Source organism: Papaver somniferum, chromosome 1 (genome assembly GCF_003573695.1).
Source record: "Papaver somniferum cultivar HN1 chromosome 1, ASM357369v1, whole genome shotgun sequence".
Taxonomy (NCBI): domain Eukaryota; kingdom Viridiplantae; phylum Streptophyta; class Magnoliopsida; order Ranunculales; family Papaveraceae; genus Papaver; species Papaver somniferum.
The window spans coordinates 201,583,447-201,603,646 of NC_039358.1; the positions used below are offsets into that span (position 1 = coordinate 201,583,447).

General features: G+C 36.3%; 2 protein-coding genes across 2 annotated transcripts; both read left to right on the forward strand.

The window, feature by feature from the left end:
* The first annotated feature begins 1,064 nt into the window (after window positions 1-1,064).
* On the forward strand, window positions 1,065-3,091 carry LOC113335312 (transcription factor bHLH93-like). The gene is made up of 4 exons (XM_026581408.1): window positions 1,065-1,894; window positions 1,985-2,155; window positions 2,259-2,426; window positions 2,525-3,091. Exons 1-4 carry the CDS (start codon window positions 1,238-1,240, stop codon window positions 2,609-2,611), a joined length of 1,083 nt encoding a protein of 360 aa, XP_026437193.1. The 5' UTR covers window positions 1,065-1,237; the 3' UTR covers window positions 2,612-3,091.
* An 8,898-nt stretch (window positions 3,092-11,989) lies between these two features.
* Window positions 11,990-16,498, forward strand: LOC113358097 (pentatricopeptide repeat-containing protein At4g31850, chloroplastic-like). The gene is made up of 2 exons (XM_026601610.1): window positions 11,990-13,886; window positions 14,261-16,498. Exons 1-2 carry the CDS (start codon window positions 11,995-11,997, stop codon window positions 16,164-16,166), a joined length of 3,798 nt encoding a protein of 1,265 aa, XP_026457395.1. The 5' UTR covers window positions 11,990-11,994; the 3' UTR covers window positions 16,167-16,498.
* Window positions 16,499-20,200: the final 3,702 nt, after the last annotated feature.

Consider the following 20,200-nt stretch of genomic DNA (forward strand, 5'->3'; position numbering starts at 1 on the left):
GGATACCTCTGATTCAGATGCTGTTTGTATCGGCAGAAATTTTATAGCAGACAAAACTGCAAACAGGATTAAATGAGTCGTATACTTGGATGTTTTGTCACAGCTCACGCAAAGTAATCAAGTACGTAGGTGGTTTTAAGCAGCATAAGCTAAATTTACAAACCGTTTATTATTTTTCTAACTCAATAAAATCCTATGAGAATCTAACTCATTACATCTGAATTTAACTTATTATTATGCTACGTTTAATACTTCTGAGTCAGATACATCACAAAAATATTAAAGAAAATCAAACAATAAAGAGAATCAAGGGACCAGGTCTGATAAACATAGATGGGATCAATATTTTTTGATGGAGAAAATTGGTGAAAGATGTATCATCATTTGAATATAGAGACATCAACCTAATTAATGTTTCATGGGAAACATATTTGTATGCAGTAGCAATGTGGCATCATAGACCCTGACAAGGTCTAGTTTCCCATCCTTTTCCATCAGGACATATATATGGTGGGGGTCATTGTTTTCGTGACATTTGTGGGAATTCATTTTAGTCCATTGAATTTTCAGGTTTTGTCCAAGCATATGTACACTTCTTTGTCATCACAATTAGACTAACACCTACGCATGAGAAAAGTGATTAATATCATAGTATTGTGCACAGTTTGTTTCATGAAATTATCAATGGCATTGGATATTGATTGTCAGGTATCTCTTCTACGTAGAAAAGAAGAAAAAAAGGTGATCTTTATAGAGGTTAAGGGCGTAAGATGACTATTACACTTGCCAACTGGCTCCTCAAATCTGCTTAAAATCCAGGCTCCATATATGGCTCGGTGTTCTACATCTATCTCTGTGCTAGCTCCGAAAAATGAAAGTATAGCCCTATTCCCACACGGATTGTTAATTTAGAACCACACTATTGTTTAAAAAGAATGAATGAAAAGTGAAAAAGAGAGGAGTAAAAGCAGATTCCTTAGTGTACCTTATATTGGCTCCAACTGCTATAAATTTTTTAACCTATGCACATTATTTTAGATACCTTTAGGCAGCAGTAAGAACTATTTATTTTGAAACGAAAACAAAAGTACATAGTACCATATTTCATCCATTAAGAAGGGGAATCATTTTGTGTGCTCTTACTGCCTGTTGTATATATGCATGATTTCTGCAACTTTGTGCTGAGAGCTTTTGCATACAGTGAGTAGTGAACCAGAGGAAGAAGGGAAGCAACATAATGGAGGTTGATGAGCAAGGTTTCTTAGAGGAATTACTGAGCTTAAGGAGAGAAAGTTGGGAAACCTTTCCTCCACAAATGAATGCCACTACTGATGATGAAATGATGATGCTGTCCAATGGATGGAGTACTTTCAATTGCTTCAACGAGATGATGATTACTAATAACCCGCAAAGTTTGCATTGTTTCCCACCGAGTCCGTCATTGTTCGGAGAAATGTCTTCGACAAAGTCACAACTCGATCTTGTTTCTTCATTCAATGAAATGAGTGTCCCATTTGGAGAAGATCTTAGCTTTATATTGCCAGAGATAGACAACTTCACTTTTGAGCAAAAGCAAGATGCAGTACCAACTCCATGGTTCATAGAGCAACAGGATGATCAAATAGTTTTACCTAGTCCTTTATTATGCAATGATCATCAACCTCAAAAGCTAATCGAAGATGAGAACAATGACACAAATCTTAAACTTGAGCAAGTTCATCAAGCTAGTGCTAGTGAGATTCAAGTATTTGAAACGGGTTTAGAGAGAAAGACGACTAAGGTGAAGAAAGTTGAAGGACAACCATCAAAGAATCTAATGGCGGAAAGACGGCGAAGAAAACGACTAAATGACCGCCTTTCGATGCTCCGTTCCGTTGTTCCTAAGATTAGCAAGGTAATTAATTAACTCACAGTATATATGTACTAATGAACTCAAATAATCTCAAATATGTGAAACTAGGGTTACGTTTCTCTTAATTAACAGATGGACAGAACATCTATACTTGGAGATACTATTGATTACATGAAAGAATTACTTGATAGAATCAAAACATTGAGAGGAGAAATCGCTGAAATGGGTGGTTCAACAAACAATTCAATGGATATCTTTAAGGACATCAAGTCAAAGGAGATTCTCATAAGAAATACTCCCAAGGTATGCTCACATTATATTTTTGTTAGTAGAGTACTACTTGTGCCAAAAATTATAGCCGAAACCCGGACTCTAAATCGAACAATCTTGCATGAACACTTTTTAGTTTGAAGTAGATAGGAGGGAAATGGATACTCGAGTCGAGATTTCATGTGCAGGGAAACCAGGGTTGTTACTGTCGACCATGACTGCCATTGAAGCATTAGGACTTGAGATTCAACAGTGTGTTATAAGCTGTTTCAGTGATTTTGCAATGCAAGCTTCATGTTCAGAGGTAAACATATATAATACTAGTCATATAGTGCTTAATTATCTTGACTAGTCCATTCAACATTGTTGAGCTAACTTTAATGTTTGTATATTCATTGATAGGAATTGGAGCAAACAAAAATAATAAGCTCTGATGAAATAAAACAAGCATTATTCATTAGTGCAGGTTATGGAGGAAGATTTCTTTAGAGACACACCAACAGATGTAGTAGTACGACTCGATTTCTCCGGTTGCGTTTGTTTTTTGCTGAGTTTTTGCACATAGTTGCATCTGAATTTGACTCGATCTGAGTGTGACCCATAATTAGACTCATTTTAACTCGGCCATATGGGGAAAAAAAATTTATCATGTATATCATATCGTTTTTGTTAAATTAGATGAATTTTGACAAACTGAGGGTTCTCCAACCTAACTTATACATCTCGGAGTTTTGAGTCTAATTTCATGTCGACTTAGACCTGAGTCAAATTTTGATGCCGAGTCAGTAAAAAACAAACGCGGCTTCTAAGTGTATTATTTTATTTTTCCCTGTAATAGTTTCCAATTTTTACTAATAAGTGAATGTAATCCCGACGAGGGGCATCACATTTTTTTTCCTAGGATAATAATTTGATGTTCTATATAAGGAGAGATTGTTTTACAGTACCCTGCTCTTTGCTGTTTTTAGATATTTGTAGGGCATATCTAGTTTGAACAAGTGATTAAAGTACTCGTTTTTTATCTGAAACCCCACGAACAATAATGAATCAAAACTTCAATGAGTTTGAATTTTTAGGTTGAATTCTGTTTAATTTGGTATCTAATCTTCTTTTCATGATTAACTATTGTTTCTAAAGTTAATTTTACTGTTAAATTAAACTCATTCGAAGTGAAATTACACTTTCTTTCATTGTACTAATGTTTTGTTGTTAGTCATATGATTGTTTTAACGGGGCTTAACCATATAGAGATTATGAATCTTGGTATTACCAGATGTTTCTTTAGTAGAACAAAAAAGTTCGTTTATGAAACAGATTTTTGATGAGGTTCAACCATGTAGAGACTCGAAATTTATATGTTTTTCTACTAAAAAAGCCAAGTTCGTTTAATGTTGATACTACAATTTAAATTTCAAATTAAGAGTTTCTTGATACTACTTGTTTAAAGAAAAGACGACCGTTTCTCAAACTTTACTTCCTGCAGCAATAATCAAAAATTTTATTTTGATTAAGGATAATGATGAGTTAATTTTGTAAAAGCAGCAGAAACATGAATGGGTGCATATGTTCGGGTAACAATATGTTTTGAAAGTACATCAATTACAATGACTTGACCCCAATGTGTGATGTGCATACGGACAAAAGAATTTTACTTTTGTATGGTCAAGTAAATCAGTAAATGTCACTTTTTTGCTGCAGCGGATAAGGCTAGCTAGCATATCTTTCTTTTGATACGTAAAGATTGAATCACTTTTGATGTAAAATATATTTGACTGACCTGTGATTGACTGATTCTTTTTGATTTATTACATACTTTAAACGGAGGGTTCAGTTATGTGGTAAATGGCTTAGCCTGCAACTAGACTAGATAGTCTGCCAGACTAATGCACCTTACTTAACTATAAGAAGCCCCCTTTATGTACAACTCAGATGTTTTTTTTTTCTTTTTGAAGCATGATATTTATTAAATACATTACTGAGGGGTTATTACATGAGGGTATATGATACCCCAAAATTCATCAATTACAACATCATATTTTAGCACAGTGTGAGTGGAAATCTTCGAATCGGAGTTGCACCGGTGGTGGATGTCGGAGTCGAAGGTCGAAAGACCTTCGGTCAATGCTTTCCACACGAAAAACAGTATTTTTGATGGACATAACAATATCCATAAGAACTTGGTTGATGATAGAGGGATCCGATGCAATTGAATGAAGTTGTTAGTCCGGAATTTGCACCCATATGTTGAGGAGTTCTTCCCGTGTGTTATCTGTCTGTCTTCCTTTTGTTTAACTTGATCCATATCGACTATAGCTGGAGGAGTTCAATCTGAATCTGAAGCGAGGAAGAAAGGATGGTCTAAACTAACTATTAGATTATCCAAATTAACTAAGCTAATTATTAAGACAAGACGGTTCTGGACCAGGACTAAGAACTAAAATACTTAATTAGAATAAGATCTAATTAAGTTTACAATTATAGATAAACAAAGAAAATAGACTTCTAAATACACCAAGTAAACTAAATTTGGACACAACAGACTACTATATACTAATAATGTCGAGAGACTAATTAGAAGGTGGTTGTTCCACCGGCCCGTTGGCATCCAATCAGGATTTGTTGCTTGCTCTTGTGAAAATGGTGGAGCAATTTCTTGGTTTCCTTAAAACTGGTTATCAAAAGGATGATAAGGTTATCGTTGGTGCGACTTGCTGTGAAGAAAACTTTAGATTTCAAGTTTGTTGGCTGGCTTCGAAGTTCAAATAAACACGAAGGAGATGATGCACAAAGAGCAGAATAGTCCCAGATTTCACCGCTGATGCACGAAAGATGTCCAAGCAGATACTTGGGGAAGGCAAATCTTCAAGCTAAGGTTTATCAGGAGGCTATACCGGGTTAAGGAAAATAAAAACCCTTTTTCAGAAAACTCCAATTCAGGCAAAACTAAAACAAGGTCCCCTAACTTCAGCATAAAAGATGTTTCACAAGAAAAATGCATATTTGGTCTTAAGAAATACAACAATCCAGATAACAAAGTGAAACCAAGCAAGGAAACTGAATTCCAAAATATATGATAAATAAATAAACCTACCTTGAACATTCAAAAAATCAAAACAACAGGCACTAAAACACAAGAACATAGGAGGCCTGCACCGGATAACCACCTTTAATCTTCAAAAACAAACACACCAGACACTAAAAACATAAGAGTCCTGTATCGGATATGAACCCACCAACAAATCAAAAGAAAAAAACCATACTGAGTTGTGAATCAGTTGGAATTCTAGTGGTTGGGGAAAATTAACAAACTTGCAGAGAGACACAAAACAGGTTCAAGGAGAAACTGGATTAAAATTAGACCAGACGGCTTTTTTTTTTTTGTAAATCTTGACCAAAAGACTTGAATTAAGGGGAAAACAACAGATGGTAAAGGGGTTCACTTGGATTAACAATCTTGTGAAAAGCAAAGACAAGGGTTTTGATTTATCGAATTAATTAGGGCAAAACTCTAATTAGAAACAGGTTAAAACATCTTGCCAAATAATTCGATAAGAGCAAACTGGAGTTAAATTCGAACATACCACAGAAGAATCAGCCGCATACCCGAGCTTCTATACTGACGAAGCTTAAATCAGCAAACTTGTAGAAGAAATTGTTACCTGAAAACTTGAAAGGAATAATCGATTATCAAACTAGAAGAACCAGGATCTGGTAAGGAATCTCGAAGTAAATCAGATCTGATAAATCTTTCTTGAATATCTATTCAATACAGCAACAACATAGCAAAAACGAGAGAGGAACCAAGAATCACATAGGATATATGAGCAGCAACGGTCGAATTGGTGCGGTAGAGCCGGTGAAACAGAGGTTTAGTTGTTGATTTGAGGTTGAATCATGGTGATATTGAAGGGGTTTCGATAAAAACTTGAAATGGAGACGGTGTTGAATGTGAAAGCGACTCTCATTGAAACGGCTTTCGTAGAAGTGTTGAAACGCTTAACCCAGATGTTTATATGTCCTACGTTGCAGATTTGTCTCTCGTAAAATGGTAAAGTTATTAGATGATCACACCGCTACCTCAAATCTGAAACCGGTCAGTAACGTATTAGTAATGACGTTTAAAAACAAAACGTAAATCTAAAGTTCTCGGGTAATTGACATTCTCATAAACACCGGTAAAGATAAAGTCTGGAAGAGTTAGGAATTTGGCGCCTTTACTTAGAAATCAATTACACATTATGTAAACGTGTGTGCTATATACAATATAATCCCTATAAAATAATAACGTCGGAACCGGCAAAATTTATCAATTTAACGCGATATTAAATAATCGCATAAATTATAATTATTAATTTATCCAAGTCTTGTAGAATTTTTATAAAAAAATCAAAAAAATGAACCAACACACCTTATTCATCATGCAAATATTGAGGTTACGGTTGATGGTTACTAATTTATTAGATACTAATCTTTAGTGGAATTTAGTGAAAGCTAATTGCATGGATGACACCGCGTCATAGAATCCAAGTGAAGATTTAGATAATGAACGCACTAAAGAATTGCAAAATTTGATCAATGGGAATTTCTTTTAAACTACTCTTTTCAGATTTGTTGACTGACAAAGAAATAATTGAGAGTGTCACGGGAAAAGACGAAAGTGATGATGTGGAATTCGAATATGAAAGTGTAATTATAGAGCCACCTTCTCGTGAAAAAGCTATCAAAACTGCGAAGATACCGAATAGGTTTTTATAGCGTCAGGAAACGACAACATCAAAAACTCTTCTAATGTTGAGAAAAATCCAACATGAAATTCCATGTGACATCAATTTTAAGAAAAACCAAGTTACAATTGAACCAGTCTTTACCAAATTAGCATAAATATAAGACTAAATTTATATAAATTGGAGAGTTATTAATTTATATGTTGGAAGAGACCTATAGAAAGCTCAAAAAAATTATTATTTTATAAATTTAGCGAATTATTAATTTAGCACGTTGGCCTCGACTCGGGACTGGTAAAATTTATTAATTTATCGTGATTATTAATTTATCGCGGATTAATTTATATGGGTTCTACCGTAGTTTGTATATGGGTTGAATGCCCCAGTCCAATAATTCTACCCAATATAGGGCCTTTGGGAAAAAATATATGGAAAGATGATTATAGCCCATTCAGAGGTCCCCAAGAAGAGGGAGAATCAGTTACTAAGAATATCAGGTACATGTTCAAACCTTGAAGTTACGAATTCTAGAAAAAAAAAAGAGAATTAGTTACTAAGGAGACCAGGTACATATTCAAACCTGGAAGCTAGAGATCCTAAAAAAAAAATTGGTTTGGACCAAGATGAACCTGGAGAGCATGTGTGCAGATACATAGTCCAAATGTATCCAGACAAATACTGAACTGGATACAATTCCTCCACAACCTATAAATAGAAGTGGAATTTCAGCTAGAAAGGTACACATTTTCTAATACCTTTCTCTCCACTAAACCTTGCTTAGAGCTCTTACTCATTGAGGCATCATAATGTCCTTGCAGGTACCCCACCCCCTTCATTCATCAATAATATTTAGAAAGCTAAGATCATTGGAGATCTAAGTTGGAAACTCTTCGTCAACAAGAAAGCATCACAAGAAAACTATGAGTCATCTAAATAGTCTACAATTCATCCATCAGGTATAAATATTGACTCATCCAACGGTTAAGATTATATCTTTCAATATAAATCTGAGGAGTGTTGTAGGAACATTTTTGGTGCAACATTTTTTGGTGCCCACCATGGGGCGGAGAAGGAATTTTCGAAAACATAAATCAAGATCCATGGTTGCTACACAAGAAAGTCAAAGTAATGGAAATGCAAGCGCAAGAATAAGAGGAACTCGGGGTGATGTTGATCACCCACTTAGAGAAGGAGTTGAATCATCACCTGCAACAACGGCATAAGCATGTTTCTCCACGAGAACTCATGCTCAGGGGATAAAGAGAGAAATGGTTGGAACTCCTCTGTTAAGTGATGATAGCCATCTGAACTGATCCCAAAGGATTCATATGAGTATCAAACAAACATATTAGACTCGCATCCAAACTCTCTTGCCAATAGAGGCTTTCTTGTAGCCTCGCGTATTGTGGAAGTGGATAGGACGGGAGTAACACCCATATATCTGATTCTGCAAAAGATTACAAGGTTACAGAAGAATAACATGAGGCATCATCGGATAAGAGACCGCAAAGGAGTAATAAAATTATTATTCTACACCAGCGTGCATAATCTTCACATGAGGATTGGCGAGTGCGACTAGTACGAATTGATCACGATATGACACATGAATTACCGGAAAGGCAAGCTCTCGAGAAAATGATCACTACAAAAGATAACATTGTCGTAGAATCCGAAAGATAATTGGTATCTAGCCAATAGCAGAATAACAAGAGCGAGCGAGAGATATACCATGACAGGCCTGTAGAGTTGAGGGGAATTCCTTGACAAGCGGAGGAGTAATACGACAATAAAAAATGGAAAGTTTTTCTCTCAAATAGGAGAAAATTTCCATGGATGTCGTGTGTGTGAGTAGTCTCCAATGCATGACGTTATGGAGGTAATCTTCCAATTCCTGATAAAATACAGACCCGTATGGACCAACACATGTCAAAATATTAATCATCAACACTATGAAACATGAACGTAAACGGTCGACCTCAGTTGCAGCACAATTAGCGTTTTCAATTCGCACACGCTCTATTAGTCTATCCTCGCAAACATCAGTGATCTCTAGTTGTATACCCACAAGAAATCATTGGGAAACATCTTGACTATATCTCTACTCCAATTCAAGTGTTACTTTCTCGTACATGCGCCCTTGGTCGGTTAATCAAACTCAAGACTTCCTCAATGGTCTAACTCGCTAGATCCAATATTCCAAGTCATCGGTTCAATCAACAATTTAGCTCGTTGATCCAACTAATGATCCAGCTCGCCTATCCAATCAATGATATGTTCTTTCTGATGAATCCAAGTAAAAACTTGTATGAGTGTAAAATAATTGGACCTACACACTGTTACGGGATATACTCATAATATTCGAACAGCTGGGAGTCTGGTGAAGACCGTACCTGATATATAAGCTAGCAGGAGGGAAGTTTTATCGAATGGAAAGCATAAAAATGGAGCCCAAAACTTGGAACTTCATCAAGTTGGAAATAGTTCACAATTTACTACGAGATGCATCTTTGCGATGTTTGATCATTCGAGACTCATTAAATAATTTTAAATGATTGCTCAATTTGTTTATATTATTCGTATTTGCTAGTCCTATAAACAATTTACTATTCACATATAAATGCACAACTAACAGACAAATGTATGATCCACACACTTTGATATTAGCCAGAGTTGTTTAGCTATAGCACTCGCATAGCTAATATCGGACACCAATTTCGAGCATACTAGCCAGAGAAGTTAAATAATAATTCTCGTATTGCTAACACCGATACCAATTTGGCTTTGATTAGAGAAAATATTTCAAAAAAATATTCCTTGCACGGTCTTAGTCAATACTTGAGAAAATTTGTGCGCAACCTAAACCGGTTAAGCGTAGGGTCAAGAATAGAAAGGATCTTGTTCCATGGGAAATGAAACCCCATATCAATGCAGTGAGAACCAAACCAACTTGACTTCCATTAGAGAAAAATCCTTGAATGTATTAGTAAATACTTGCACAAATTTGCGAGCATGCTAAACCTAAACCGGTTCAGCATAGGCTCAAAAATAACAAGGACCTTGTTTCATAGGAAATGGAATCCCATTCTCAGGACAATGAGAGTTCATTATACGATCTGAATTATAAGCTAGAGCTACGTATAAAAAAGGATAAAGAATATAAAATTACATATATAATATTTATCGGATGTGGAACGAATAAAAATCATTTTGTGATGAAGCTTTTATAGGGTGAAGTAGAAAAAATTACACAAGAAAGCATTGTTGAAGAATGAGTAAGAGCGAAAGAAGACAAAAAAAAAAGGAGCAAACAAACCAGTCCATGAAGAAAGTATGATGGAGTTAAAGAAAAAAAAAACATGAAGAAAATTTGTTTGAGTGGGAACAACAAAAATATATAGTTGTTGCAAAAAGAAGTTAATTGGAGCTGGAACGAAAGAAAAACAAATCAATTTGCGAAGAAGCTTTGATGGAGTCGAGAAAAAAATATTCATAAAGAAACTTGGTCAGAGCTGGAGGGAGAAAGGAAAATAAAAAATAAAAAATTATTTGCATGAAGAAGCCTTATTAGAAATTGAGCGGAAGAGCAAGGAGATGAAAAATAAATTAAAAATCGGCAAACACAAAAATGAAAAGAAAAAGAAAACGTGATATATATATCTAATCAACTATATAATACGAAGATCTCTAAGGACTAAGTTTCAGATTTAACTTATGCTCCCCTCACTGGGTTTGAGATATAGTGAAGAGTCACTAGAAAATGTAATAAAGAACGTCACCTATCAATCTCTCAATGCATGAATAGTTGCGATATTTACAACAAATAATCCAAAAGGCGCGGATCACATTTCGTTATCACCATCATCAGAACATAATTGGATTATAATCGTATAACATTATATCAATGTAATCACAATGATATAAGCCTCATGGAAGCAATATGCTAGCTTTTCTCAAACAGTGAAACTGTAACGTTACCACAGTACGAGAAGAAAACCTTTCGCGGTGTAGGAATCTATAGTCTCACCTCACAAGTGGACACTTAACTCTTTCTCTCATTGTAAGTACACAGTCTCACCAAGTCTTGCGCCAATACAACCACGAATTATTGTCTCAAAAATGAGACCAACAAAGTTGTTGATCCAAAAAAGCCATATATTATCCAAGAGATGTGCCAACATGTTATAGCATTCGATGCGTTAGCCTTGCCACATTTTAGAGAAAATACCTTGTCGTAATGCAACAAAGAGACTTGTTACAGCAGTAAGTACAATCATCAAGACTTGTTCATATTAAACTCGGAAAACTCTGCCCACAACACCAACACCAAATGCAACCTCGTTTGCAAGAAAACTACCATGTCTCTTCAACAAATAGCTTGGGGGAGTCTAAGTTAAATGTTGGAACAGTTTCCCAAAAGGACTATTTCCTTAATCCATCGACAAGTTGGGGAATGAGAGGGGGCGATATTTGAACCATATAGTTTGTATATGGGTCGAAGTGTCCCATCCCAATAACTCTACCCAGTGTTGGGCCCTTGGGTAAAAAAATATGAAAGGATGATTATAGCTCAGTCAGAGATCCCTAAGAAGAGGGAGAATCAGTTACTAAGAATACAAGGTACATATTCAAACCTGGAAGTTGCAGATTCTAGAAAAAGGGAGAATCGGTTACCAAGGAGACCGGGTACATATTCAAACCTTGGAGGTTAGAAACCCCGAGATAAAAAGCGAGTCAAAGAAGACTAGGAATAACCTGGAAGTTAAAGATCCTAAAAAAAAAAGATAAATTGGTGTGGACCAGGATGAACCTAGAGAGCATGTGGTACAGATACGTAGTCCAAATGTATCCAGACAAATATTGCGGTGGATATGATTGCTCCACAACCTATATTAGCGGGGCGGGTACCAATTTATAAAAGACAAAGTAATCCTAGTCATTGGATCCTGAATTGGTAGCTCCCTTAATAATTATGGTATCAGCCTTTAGCAATCATGAAAGAAATAAAGGACAAAAAATTCAGATATCTGACTTGGACGAGTCAGATTTTGACCGAAACAAACAAAGGTGTCGGTAAGATGCTAAAGGCCAGAGACTCGAGCAGAGCAGACCAAAGGCCAGGGCGACACAAATTTGTGTTCATGTAGATGCATGAATAGTGAAAAACAAGCAAGAAAAATGAGTGCCCTCAGAAGGGTAATCTCCCATCATTCTTCATCACTGAATCCTCCTCGTCTGGTTCTTCTCGGAAATAGATTTTATGTTTCAAATACTTCCCATTTGGTAAGTGCAGTGGTTAATGAATGCAACTCTGGCAAAATCAAGAAACTGGATCATGCTTTATTTTACTTGGATAAATTAGTTGCACTGCACCCATTTCCACCTAATACTGCTCCATTCAATCATTTACTGAATTCACTTTGCAAACTTAAATATCATTCAGATGTAATGATCTTGTATAAGAGAATGAATTTGGTTGGGTTCAAACCCTGTCTCATTACATTCAACATTTTGATTAACAGTTGTTGTCAATCCAAGAATACTGGCACTGGATTCAGCTTGTTTGGGGGTGTTCTGAAGAGGGGTTATAATCCTGATGTATATACTTTCACATATTTGATCAAAGGGTTGTGTTTGCAGACAAAGATTCATTGTGCCATGAAACTGTTTGACAGAATGATTGAGATGGGAATTGAACCAAATGACTGCACATGTGTAGCTTTAATTACTGGGCTGTGTAGAACTGGCTATATAGGTCTTGCTCTTAAGGTGCAAACCAACATGGTTATATGGAATAACTTCGAGCCGAATGTTTATTCCTATGGTGTAATCATAGATTCTCTATGCAAAGGAGGTTTACTCGACGACGCTTTGAATCTGTTCTTGCAAATGATAAATGATGCAAAAGTAGTGCTGAATGTTGTTGTTTATAACACATTGATTAATGGTCTTTGCAACTCTGACAGGTTAACTGAGGCTGTAAGACTCTTCGATGGCATGTCTAGCCGAGGGGTCTCTGCAGATGCACTTACTTACACTTTTCTGATTTGTGGATTTTGCAAACGCGGGTTGTGGAAGGAAACAAAGCGATATTTTGATGCAATGGCGGAGAATGGAGTTTCGCCGTCGGTAGTTAATCTGAATATATTGATAGATTCTCTGTGCAAGGAAAGGAAAATAGAAGCAGCTTATGGGATATTTGAAGAGATGATCAAGTTAGGCACAGAACCTGATGTATGTACTTATAATTTGCTCATAGGCGGTCTGTGTTTGGTGGGTAAGCTTAAGGAGGCACGAAGAATGTTTGATTCAATGGTGGCTAAGGGACTTGAACATAGTGTTTACAGCTTCAGTATACTGATTAACGGGTATTGCAAGAGATCTGGGTTGGATGAAGCTATGCAACTCTTCAAGAAAATGCAGAAGAAGGGATTGAAACCCAACCTAGTTACTTACAATACACTAATAGCAGGACTATGCAAGGTCGGAAAACTTAAAACTGCACAGAGCTTGCTAATTGAGATGCAATCTAGTGGTGTGTCTCAGGATATTCTTACGTACAATGCAATACTGGATGGACTTTGTAAGAGTCAATGTATTGATGAGGCAATTGAATTATTCGGGTCCATGGAAGATAAAGGGTTGGAAATTGACATTCAGTTTTACAATACATTGATGAATGGGCTGTGCAGATGTGGGAACTTTGGGAAGGCAATGGAACTGTTTTGCGAAATCTCAAAGAAAGGATTGGTTCCTGACATTGTAACATTTAACACTTTGATCAGTGCCGTGTGCAAAGAAGGAATGTTTCTTGAAGCCGAAAATTTTATCAGGGAAATGGAAAACAAAGGTTTTGTACCAGATGCTATCACGTTCGATACCATTGTCAAGGGTCTTCTCGAAGAAAAACATGTCGCCAAGGCATTAGAGTTTCTTAAAGAAATGCGTGCAAGGAAATTCTCACCGAGCAATGCTGTTAAATCCCTGTTAATCAGTTCTCTGTCTGCGGATCAACTCAAAAACTTAGGATTCCCTGAACCTAGATTAGATTGATGGTCATACACATGAAGTTGTTGAGATAATTCATCAAAAGGCACCAAAACTGTAAACATTTTTAGTCATCCTTTTAGACACCTATTTTAAACTGAGGTTTAAGTTTCCTGCCTCTGGACTAGTTTGCCTAATGCAACTTAATTCACAACCTTGTTCTTGTCTGACTCAAAACCTTGTTATTCTTGCACATATAAAAGGTAAGAGGCCTTGCCTTGTTTGTTTATAAGCTGATTCAACTTCTAAATCTGACTCGGTTACTGTAAAATGACACTATTTAAAAATAAGAAAAGACCCAACTAAAATGACCCTTCTGCCCTAGTGGGTCATTTTATTCAGAAGCTTCACTAAATTTGATGTCGGTCAGATGTAAATGTAGTGAAACAAGACCTGATAAGAAAAAAATGAGTGCCCTAAGAGGGGTCATCTCCGATCATTCTTCATTATTACTGCATCCTCCTCATCTGGTTCTACTTGGCAGTAGAAGTTATGCTTCTGCTACATCCCATTTGGCAAGTCTAGTGATTGATGAATGCAACTCTGGCAAAATCAAGAAACTGGATGATGCTTTATTTTACTTGGATAAATTTGTTGCACTTCAAAACCCATTGCCATCTAGAACAACTGCATTCAACCTTTTATTGAATTCACTGTGCAAACTTAAATCTTATTCAGATGTTATGATCTTGTATAACAAGATGAATTTGATTGGGTTCAAGCCCTGTCTCATCACATTCAACATTTTGATTAACAGTTGTTCCCAATCCAAGAATACTGATACTGGGTTCAGCTTGTTTGGGGGAATCATAAAGAAGGGTTATGATCCTGATATGTATACTTTTACTTATTTGATCAGAGGGTTGTGTTTGCAGAGTAAACTTCAAAGTGCCATTAAACTGTTTGACAAAATGATTGAGATGGGATATGAATCAGATGCTTATTCATACGGTATATTCATAGATTCTCTGTGCAAAGGAGGGCTAGTTGGACAGGCTTTGGATAACTTTTCTAAGATGATAAATAACGCAAAAGTAGTACTGAATGTTGTTGTTTATAACACATTGATTAATGGTCTTTGCAATTCTGACAGGCTAGATGAGGCTGTAAGACTCTTCGATGGCATGTCCAGTCAAGGGGTCTCTGCAAATGCACTTACTTACACTTTTCTAATTCGTGGATTTTGCAAACGCGGGTTGTGGAAGGAAACAAAGCGATATTTTGACGCAATGGTGGGGAATGGGATTCTGCCCACCGTAGTTACTTTGAATGTATTGATAGATTCTCTGTGCAAAGTAGGAAATGCAGAAGGAGCTTTTGGGATATTTGATGAGATGGTCAAGTTGGGAATAAAACCTGATGCATCTACTTATAATCCGCTCATGAGCGGTCTGTGTTTCGCAGGTAAGCTAGAAGAGGCGCGGAGCTTGTTTGATTCAATGGTAGCTAAGGGCATTCAACAAGATGCTCGTAACTTCAGTATATTGATTAATTGGTATTACAAGAGTTCTAGGTTGGATGAAGCTCTTCAACTCTTCAACCAAATGCAAAAGAAGGGATTGAAACCTGACCTAATTACTTATAATACACTATTAGCCTGCCTATGCCAAGTCGGGAAGGTTGGAACTGCTCAGAGCTTGCTAACTGAGATGCAATCTAGTGGTGTATCTCCAGATATTTGGTCTTATAATACACTAATAGCCGGCCTATGCCACGGCGGAAAAGTTAGAACTGCGCAGAGCTTATTAAGTGATATGCAATCTAGTGGTGCATCTCCAGATAAATTTACATACAATTCAATACTGGATGGACTTTGTAGGAGTGGACGTATTAACGAGGCAATTGAATTATTTGGATCCATGGAAGATAAAGGGTTGGGAACTGACATTTGGTCTTATAATATATTGATCAATGGGGTGTGCAGATCTGGAGACTTTGTGAAGGCAAAGGAACTATTTTGTGAAATCTCAGACAAAGGATTAGCTCCTAACACAGTAACATATACAACTTTGATCAGTGCTGCGTGCAAACAAGGGATGTCTCTTGAGGCTGAAAAATTGATCAGGGAAATGGAAAACAAAGGTTGTGTACCAAGTGGTGTGACGTATGATATCATTGTCAAGGGTCTTCTTGAAGAAAAACATGTTGCGAAAGCATTGGAGTTTGTTAAAGAGATGCGTGAAAGGAAATTCTCACCGGGTAGTGCTGTTAAATCCCTGTTAATCAATTCTCTGTCTGCAGATCAACTCGAAAACATAGGATTCCCGGTAGACTGATGCTAAGGATTTAGTTTCTGTTGGACTCAGCTAGCGCATCCAAGCTTTCAGAAGTGGGAAAACTCCTTGCCAGGAATATAGTGAAGTAATCTATGATCACACATACAGAGAGGTCAACTTGTCAGCTTTTAGCGTGGCTTAGCGGAGAGCCAAACTCTTGGAAGGTGCAGCGGGAAGATACGTTTTCAAGCCTGACTTTGTGAATTGGATGGAACTGGAAGGCCAAGGTGGGGGCTAATTTAGATTTTCACTAATTGGAATATAATTTTATTCCGTAAGTAGAATGTGATTAAGTAATAGAATCCAAAAACAAAATTCAATACATTGACAAATTTTTACTGAAGATAATTTTATTTAATTTTTGGATCTGGTTGAGAGAATATGTTGAGTTAATCCTACACGGTTCTTACTCGTATTAGTCCTTAATAGTTTTTTAATCACTGATTCTACGCGATTCTTATTCGTACCCGTCACTGATAATTTATTTTTAATCAGCTAATTGTTGAGTTTTGAGCTGGTACACCGTATATAATGATTAGATATCGATCTAATCTCACAAGAAAATGTTAAATTTGATCGATTATAGGAGCAACATTGCATGTGCTCGACCATATGTTGAGTGTCGTAGATATTATACAATTAGGTAAAACTAATCAACAAGATCAAGTTAATCAATCACAATCGCAGTCACTTCTTGTCTACTGTGTCTAACTAGACATCATGGCAAGCTATGAAACTTTCGAATTAAAGTCGTAAAGGAAGCTGATTACAGTTTTTAGAGCCCACCGGCGGTCACAACTGTTTTTATCCGACAAAATGATAATTCACAAACATGGGGAGGTCTGTCGCGTATTATCTCAAAATTTCTGTGCTAATTATTTTTCTTCTTAAATATCATAATAAATATTTTGGTGGTATGTTCTTCTTACAATGTTCTACATTTCAATCAAAAATGATCGTCCATCTGGTTGGAATAACACCAATTTTATCATTTTAAAATATAATGTACGAGCAGATGAAGTTAAGCATCTATTGCCACAAATTATAATCTGAGGATACTTGTCATTTTTATTCCGGTACTAACAATATTTAGAGATCCGTTCATTGGATCATCAATCAAATTTTTATAATCCGAGCTAAGCGAAAACTCTACACTTGGGACAACTGTTATTGTCCAGATATGGGACAATAAATCTTACTCATTCCCCTCTTCAACCATTCCCTGTGTCCAAGCTGTAGACGCTCCCATAGTTAAATCACTTGCAAAGCTTGATTCATGGAGTATTTTATTACTGACCCAGGAAAATGAGATTCTTTAAAACTAATATTCTTGTTCCGTGCGACCTATAATTCTGACTCGGCCACTAGTAGTTATACCTTACCAAAGTTTTTGGGTAGTGCTTAATTACGGAGTCACTAATTTCTTTAGACAAGCCACTAATTAAGTGTCACTAAAACCCACTAACCATTATCTTAAGATATAAAAGTATTTCTTTTGGCAATTAAAAAACCAAAGTACGGTAAGCTTATCAAACCGTACATCACTTTATCTTTTCGAAACAAAACAATATATTTGGGTCGGATCTTTTCTCAATGACCCACATTTATTTACTCTGTCACCCATGAAATCCCAAAATTCAATCAAAATTGATATTTACACCTTTTATGAGAGAAAAAAAATATATCTTTTTCATTTTTTCGTCGATAAAACAAAAAAGAAGTTGCACACTTTACCCTATTGATGCAAAACAAAAGGTATCCAATGTAAGTCACGAAATTTTTAATCAGAGTGCATTATATTTGTACGATTTTGAATAGTTCGTGTTCGTGTCCTCGGAGAAATATCTCCAACGAAAGTTCAAATCACACATTTGAAAGTTTAAATTTAAAATTAAGACGGAGTCAGATATGTGTAAGAGTACTAACTACGACGCATTTCGATGGCATTTCCTCGTCTATAAGCTAAATTCAAAACCCTACCGCAAGTTGTCCAACATTCTTATTTTCCATCTGCTTCTAAATTATGCCCATAGATCCCTTATAAGTCAGTGGGTATTGGCTTGACGTAATGAGAATAAAAATATAATTCCTCCCACGTAATAATGATGATGTCCACTAATTAGTGCAAACATAACAAGACCAGTATTATTATTGAAATTTGGTCAAATGTTTGGTACACAATTTGATAGTAGGCCCGTTTACCAGTACTCCTGGCGCCATAAAGTGAGAGAGGGACAGAGATTGTACTGATAAAATCACGGAACTGAGGGTACAATCAAACCACTGTATTTAATTAGTGCGGTGGGTAGTGGCAGCCATCAGCAATGCTACAGTGCAATGCCATGGGAAGAGTATGACAAGATCAATCTCTCCACATAATTTTTTTTGGAGAATACGGAAAGGTTAAACTAGATAAAATCCTAATTTTTTTCAGAAAATGTGTCATTTGTCCAAATATTTTTAAAACATGGTTCAAATGGACGAGTAAAAATTAGTATAAGTGAAATGGACACTAAAAAAAATAGTTAGGATGAAACTAGATTCATCCTGACTTAAACTCAAAAAATATTAAGGATGAAATTAGATGCATCCTGATGTAAATTAAAAATAAGAAAAAGTATTTGAAAATGGATAGGATAAAATTGTTTACATTTTTGTCCATTTAAACAATATCAAAATTTAAGTGTCCTTTTCACCCCACGAATTGTTGATTTTGGTCTTTAACCGAATTTTGTGTAATTTTTTTCACATTATTAAGGGTCTTCTTGAAGAAAAAAACGTTACGGAAGCATTAGAGTTTCTTATAGAAATTCTCACCGAGGAGAAAGTATCACTTTTTCCGAAACGAGGAGAACGTATCACTTTTCCGAAACGGGATGAAAATGTCATTTTTTCTGAAACGAGGTGAAAATATAATCTTTTCTGAAACCAGACGAAAATAGTCACAAACAAACTCCATCTTCATGTTCTTCTTCGGTCGGCCCTCCTACCGTGGCAATGGTCGTACTAGGAATTATGCATCTAACATGTTCAGGAAGTCCGATAAGTGAAACACAATTCTGCGCATGCTATCGAGAAATATCTCAAAAGAAAATCAAGAACAGTTATACATTGGACCATCCGGTTGTACATGGGTTATAGTGGAGGCCCCATTACTCTCTCTGCCAAGATTTTTAACAGTAAAACATTTAGTGTGTCCTGTCCAGCATTCCGTAGATGCTATCTCTACTTGTACGTATGGGTGCACGTACCCTACCCATACCCGCCAACCCTACCCTACTCGCCAGTTTTTTAACCGTATTCTACCCTATCCACTATTTGGCGGGTAGGGTAGCGGGTGAAGATTTTCTTAACCGCCAATAAACGGGTAGGATGGCGGGTAAAGCTCGAAATTATCTTACCCTACTGGTCTTCGAGCAATTCCTACTAGGGATGCACATACCCTGCCCATACCCGCCAACCCTACCCTACCCGTCAATCTTTTAACCATATCCTACCTTATCCACTATTTGGCGGGTAGGGTGACGAGTAAAGATTTTCTTAACCGCCAATAAACGGGTAGGGTGGCAGGTATAGACCATATCTTACCCACCCTACCGGTTGTGCAGTCCTACTTGTACATGTTTGTTTGTTTTTTTCTTTTGACCGGTCAAGTGTGTGAAAAAGTAAATTTTTAAATTTATTTTCAAAACCATCCCTAATAAATTCCCTCAAAAAACTATTTAATTACCATGATTGTCACTATTATCATTAGCACTGGGAGGGATAGTTTTGGATGTTCAAGCTAATATAAATGAAACTATCTTTTTGTAGATATAAAATTTAAAAGGAAAAGTAATTTTTTCCGGAAATGGACGTAGTATTAGTTACTGTTGACCTTGTACAATTAGATTCTTCTTCAACGTAAGAAAATCTTGTTCGTGCTACTTTGAGTTTTGACTCCGCCAATGCTTTTATGCTTTACCAAAGTTTTTGGCTAGTGGTTGATTAAGGAATCGCTAATCGAGATATATTGCACTAAGTCTAAAACCCAC

Bases quoted from the DNA above. Each gene is read 5' to 3' on its own strand.
- LOC113335312 (XM_026581408.1), top strand. From the start codon at position 1,238: ATGGAGGTTGATGAGCAAGGTTTCTTAGAGGAATTACTGAGCTTAAGG. The intron at 1,895-1,984 runs GTAATTAATTAA...CTTAATTAACAG, and splicing joins TTGTTCCTAAGATTAGCAAG to ATGGACAGAACATCTATACT. The intron at 2,156-2,258 runs GTATGCTCACAT...AACACTTTTTAG, and splicing joins TCATAAGAAATACTCCCAAG to TTTGAAGTAGATAGGAGGGA.
- LOC113358097 (XM_026601610.1), top strand. From the start codon at position 11,995: ATGAATAGTGAAAAACAAGCAAGAAAAATGAGTGCCCTCAGAAGGGTA. The intron at 13,887-14,260 runs ATTAGATTGATG...GATGTCGGTCAG, and splicing joins TTAGGATTCCCTGAACCTAG to ATGTAAATGTAGTGAAACAA.